General features: G+C 39.6%; 1 protein-coding gene across 4 annotated transcripts in view; it reads left to right on the forward strand.

Moving 5' to 3' along the window:
* TBC1D30 (TBC1 domain family member 30) overlaps positions 1-5591 on the forward strand; it is a 52465-nt gene extending 46874 nt beyond the window's left edge. For 2 of the 4 annotated variants that reach the window (XM_026700065.2, XM_026700078.2), the window contains 3 exons: positions 1771-1977; positions 2130-2186; positions 4092-5591. In XM_026700065.2, coding sequence (XP_026555850.1) covers positions 1771-1977; positions 2130-2186; positions 4092-4822 — 995 coding nt within the window. In that variant the 3' untranslated portion in view covers positions 4823-5591. The remainder of the gene's footprint in view (positions 1-1770; positions 1978-2129; positions 2187-4091) is intronic. The other 2 variants (XM_026700072.2, XM_026700086.2) reach the window with 1 other exon arrangement.
* Positions 5592-6000: the final 409 nt, after the last annotated feature.

Here is a 6000-nt window from a genome sequence, read left to right on the forward strand (position 1 = left end):
GCTTCTTCTTTTATTTCTTCTTGGAAATTTGTGCTGGCTGAGGAACAAGCGCCAGCTGCGGTGGAGGCTCCCCTTTGAGTGGAAGCTTCCCTTTGACCTCCTCCTCCTCTGCCTCCTTCTCCTCTCGTGACCCCCTGGCCAGCTGTGGTGAGGCCAAGAGGATACGCAGGCATATGGAGACTCTCCTTAAGCGAGCGCCTGCCCGCCCTGTGCACGCCTTTGCTGCGCTTTGGCCAAGCCCGGCTGCTTCTTTGAGGAGGGTCTCCTCATGTGTGCACACACTCCTGGCCCATCACAGCTGGTCAGGGAGTTGCGAGAGGAGGAGGAGGTCACCCAGCAGGAAGCCTCTGCTGGGCTAGATTTCCTAAAAGAATTATTATTACTTACTATTATTATTACCTTTATTAACCTGTGTACAATGAGATTGGCTGAGCCTCCCGTCATGCACCCCCACATACACAACTCACAGTGTGGACAGAAGTCCCTAACCCAGACCCAATCTTATTACACTATGTGACCTTGTTGCACAGCGTGCCGGCCCGGCAAGTCTATCATGCTATGGTGACATGAAGTTATTTTCCGTTCAGAAGTCTGACAGCCCACAGGTAGAAACTGTTCTTCAGCCTGTTGGTGCGGCTGGCTATGCTTCTATATCTCCTACCCGATGGTAGGAGGGTAAACAAGTGCTGACCAAGGTGTGAGTCTTCCCTGAGAATTTTCCTCACTTCTAAAGCAGCAAGCCCTTAGAAGAAATAAAAGGAGTAGCAAAAAGCCCTAAGAAGAGCTTTCTGGCTTGGCCTAGCCTCAGCTTTCAAAGAGAGAGAGAGAGAGAGAGAGACAGACAGACATAGACACACACACACACACACAGAAACAGAGAGAGGGGGAGACACAAACACACACACACACACAGATACAGAGAAAGAGGAGGAGAGAAAGGGGAAGATAGGGAGACAGGGAAAGGGAGATACACAGAGAGATATATACGGGGGAGAGAGAGACAGAGAGAGTTACGGGGGGGAGGAGAGGAGAGGGGGAGAGAGGAGAGAAGATAGGGAGAGGGGGAGAGATACAGAGAGAGATGGGGAGAGAGAGACAGAGACAGACAGAGAGAAGGGGGGAGAGAGGGAGAGAGAAACAGAGATATAGAGAGGGGGAGGAAGGGGGGAAGAGAGAGAAGGATTGTGTGGTTGGGTAGGCATGGCCAGGGGGTCATGTTACTGGGTGGGAGTGAGTGACATTGAGCCTCTATGACAAAGGTTAGACAATATAGAAATCAAACTGTGGCCCCTGAATCCTCCTTTTTACGTCTCCCAGATCCTTTGCCATTGCACTATTGGAACTTGGCAGGAGAACATTGAAAAACTGAAGCAAGATCTCTGACCATGCCTTCATTTCTATTGATATTGCATAAATATCATATTGCTTTCGGCTGTAATAGAGGTTTTGTTTGCAAATTCACGGAAAGCATTGCAAGAGGTGCCTCTCCCCCAAAGACTACAAAAATATAAACCACAGCCCTGCAGTTGAGATTATGATGCCAGCCTGACCATCACAGTTTACAGACACTGAAAATAATGCTTTAAATAGAGAAATGGATCTTCGGTTGGGAAATCCCCACATACATTCATATGATATGATGATTGGATACTAGGAGTTCATTAAGGAATTGGGGTTTTTTTTTTAATCAGTATCTTCCTTATCCCTCTTATCAGGGGTAGCTTCCACTGTATCGTGACCTGTCTGATATATTTCTAATGTTTTTGCCAGACCAAAACCAAGAGCACAGTTTAGGCTCGAGTAACATTGCAGAACTAAGTCCTGGTGCAATAAATGCTTGTCGAAGTGAATATCATGCAGCTTTTAACAGCATGATGATGGAACGTATGACCACGGACATCAATGCATTGAAAAGACAGTATTCTCGGATAAAAAAGAAACAGCAACAGCAGGTTCATCATGTGTACATCACAGCAGGTAATTAATAATTGGAAGGAATGATTCAAGTTGTATTTGTATTACGAAGCAAATCACAGTTGTATTCAGTTTAGTTTACAGTGTATAAGAAGGAGAAACGATGGGAAAGCTACTTACAAAAGAGTTCATAATCCTTGTTTTTCTTTTGTTAGGCTATGAAGATGATGACCTTGGGATAGTTTTAGATCCCAGGGACCAGCTGAATAATGGTATTTAAAGATATCTGTGCTCTTTGGGCTCCAGGGGTCTTTAGTACTGATTTCACTAACACTTCTGGCATCCTTGGATTTGGAATACAAATTTCTAAACACCTAACTAGGTACTAAGCAGCAGCCTGAACTACTGAAGTATTACAAGAATAAGGTGATTTCGTGTAGAAAGAATTTTGATCTAAATCCTGTATATATAGGGTTATATATACAGGATTTATATATAGGTAAACACATTTTTTCACAGGCTTACATGCTGCTTCAGTTAGAATAAATCAATATAATTAATGGTCGTACTGTCTGTGGGATTAACAATGGAGGCCTGCATTTTCATGTACTCTCCTGCGATAACTTGTACTGGTGCAATAATGAAAGTGTTTTCATGCTGTATCCTGCACTGTGGCCTCTTCTCTGTCCTCAAGGATGGATGTTCAGGATAGGTTGGTCTTGCATATCACAGGGCAGTATCTTTTCAAAAATTTGAAAAATGCAATACAATTATATTGTCAAACCAAAATATAAATTTCATTTTCCAAGATTGCCAAATCTTCCTTTAACTAATCTTTTCCAATTACATAGTTTAGCTACATGTTAATTATTTTTGACATTTTGATGTGCTTTGAGAATACCTTATTAAATGAATCAACCTTCATTGCATAAGATGAGTTATGACGTGGCTTTTTGATTATGCTTTATAAATGTGAGTTAAAATTATCTAGCATCCTGTTGGCATGATTTAGTTAACTAAGTGGGAATGGAGACATAATTACTTAAATTATTATTGTGGTGTTTATTCATTGACTAAAAAGCCTAACTTAATCCATAGATTAATTATTGGATCATTTATATTGGATTTCACATTAATATCTATTCTGATCATCATTGTTAGAAAAAATGTGAATGGTGGGGTGACCTAGAGATGGAGCTCTCACCTCACAATCAGGAGGCTGGGAGTTCAATCCTAGGTAGAGGCAGATATTTCTCTCTCTGGGCTCACTGAGAATATATCTGCTGAAAAACACTATATCGGCGACAGGAAGGGCATCCAGCCAGTAAATACTCAGCTCCATTCAGTTTCCAGACTCCACTCCGCAAGGGATTATGGGGTCGTTAAAAGAGGATGAAAATGTGTTGCTAGGAAGAATGTATTTTCATGTGGCTTTACTTTGGGATAGGTGACAGCAGTAGCAGTGCGTAAGAGAATGGCATTTTGTGGGAGGACAAGGGAAATTCTGAAGAGTCACTCCTATTATTTCAAATGAGAGGGAGGGAGGGGGAGGAGGGAGAGAGTGAGAAGAAAGGAGGGGGTGGAAAATGCTGAGTCCTATATATAACACCTTTCCTTTCATTTTTATAAATTTTAATTAAAATTATTATCATTACTTTCTACTCTAAAAATAGTATTTTCTATTTTTTGCAGCCATTTTGTTTTCCAGTGAATAAAACTGCAGCCACTCATAATGCAGTGTTTAATTTTTGGGCAAGACAGATGACTCAGGTTTGGTTTTAAAAATAATGCTGTGGAATATAAGTGAAATAGCAATAGCACTTAGACTTATATACCACTTGACAGTGCTTTACAGCCCTCTCTAAGTGGTTTACAGAATCAGCATATTGCCCCCAACAATCTGGGTCCTCATTTTACCCACCTTGAAAGGATGTAAGGCTGAGTCAACCTTGAGCCTGGTGAGATTTGAACTGCCAAATTTCAGGCAGCCAGCAGTCAGTAGAAGTAGCCTGCAGTACTGCACTCTAACCGCTGCACCACCAAGGCTCATGAACATTCCGCTTCTTCAAATCCTACAAGTCTTTACTTTTGAGTCTATAACACAATCAGAAAATGGTCTTTCTATTTGCCATGTCTCTTTCAACAGTATACTTTAAAATACATTTATTTTATTTCAGATAAAGGTCCAGTGACCAGTCTTATGCCTTCTCAGGTGAATCATTCTCCAGTAATCAACCATCTTCTGCTAGGAAAAAAGATCAAACAAACCAGCAAGTCTGCCAAAAATAATATTCCAAGCCACACTGGGGGAAATATATTATCAGGTCCGCATGAAGATATTAAAGCAAAGCTAAACTCTCCATGGCGTACTCACATGAGGGTACACCGAAAGAACATAGCACGAGCCAAAGGCCATCTGGGCTACGGAGATACAATAGGACTAATAGAGGAGCACAGTGACCGTGGGAAAGCTAGCAGTATTAATACAAAAGAAGAAACTGCAAATAAATCTAAAACTATGGAAGGTGATGGGAACATTGCAACAGATGGACAGTCTCCTGAACCAACTTATAAAGATAATGATTCCAGTGTCTATATATCAGTGGTCCAGCAGAAGTTGGAAACCTTGGAACTTACACAGAATAGTAGAGATGGTTCTGAAGATGAAACACACAATTCTGAGTTGCCAAGTTTAGCCAATGACAGTGGAATAGTGGCAAAATCCTGCACTCCTAAGCCACAAGTCTTTTGTCCTTTCCCTAGTGTCAAGCCACTCAGAAAATCAGCTGCAGCCAGAAATCTAGGATTGTATGGCCCAAATGAAAGAACCCCAACTGTACATTTTCCACAAATGAGTAAGAGCTTTAGTAAGCCTACAAGTGGTAACAGCGGGTCTAAAAAACGATAATATGTAAAACAACTGGCACTTCATTAGTATAATTGTTACAGCGACCATTATTGTAGGTTTTATTATGCTTTATGCTTCCAAAGGGATTTCTAATTAATTTAATTCTTTCATTGGAAATAATGGAGATAAACTGCTTATGTACATATTATACAAAAATAATTGGTTTTTTTGAAAATGTAGAACTACATAGTGGCATAATTTTTTTCACATTAAAAATTGTCTTGCAGCATGAAAAATGTTTGCCACTTTATAGATAATAGGAAAGAACTTTAGAAAGTTTAATTCTAAACTGGTCAAGAATTCTCAAATATTTGAAGGGCAATTTTTAACTTTATTCACATCGAAAAATGTTATCAAGACTTCCAGTGGTTTACTAATAGACATCCTTTAAGAAGAAAAGTGCTGTTACTGCTTGTCATCTGTATTCTAAAACCTAACATATTTAAGCATCTGCATTTTCAGTTTTCTACCACTGCTAATTTTTTTTACATAATTATATCAGGCTAAGAAAGATGTTAACACACTGTATTTTTTACTTATCCTGAGTGACTAATTATTTTTAGTAAGTAGCAGTGAATGTAGGAAGACATTCTTACATCTGGTTCTTTTTTTATCATTATAGTTTTCAGCATTACAGTTTTCAGCAGTTTGCAGTATTTGCTGTTACAACAAATGTACTTGGTCTAACCCTGGATTACTCAACTTTAAACTAAGGGGGCTTATTCCCAGATAAGTAAATAAAGGATACCTGACAACCAACCAACCTTAAGTCAGATTCAGTGTAATGCTTTCCCTAATGTGTCAGCTTGCCAGTTAAGCAAAGTCATGTTTGTATCTATGTACTTTTTAAAGTACTTTTGGCAGCTAAGGGTTTTAAGCAGTTTTCTTGCTTTACTATTTCTATTCACACTTGTAGTGAAATGATTGTTTTATTCAGAAGCATGAAGAGATTTTTATCTGGTGTTCATTTTGCAGTATAAAACAGAATGAGGAACCTGGGTCTGTTTACTGAAATCCGGTTCCAAAAATCTCATTATTAGCTGCTGTATGTTGCTCTGAAATAACAGGAAAAGGAGCTTTTTAGAGGTTTCTGAACCACAAGTTCCCAACTTGTGATATAAAGACTGTTAAAACTCTGAAGTCTGGTAAGTATTATAAAATGTGGGGTTTTTTTTCCT

Source organism: Pseudonaja textilis, chromosome 5 (genome assembly GCF_049901715.1).
Source record: "Pseudonaja textilis isolate UNSWEBS1 chromosome 5, rPseTex1.2, whole genome shotgun sequence".
In the NCBI taxonomy this organism is placed as follows: domain Eukaryota; kingdom Metazoa; phylum Chordata; class Lepidosauria; order Squamata; family Elapidae; genus Pseudonaja; species Pseudonaja textilis.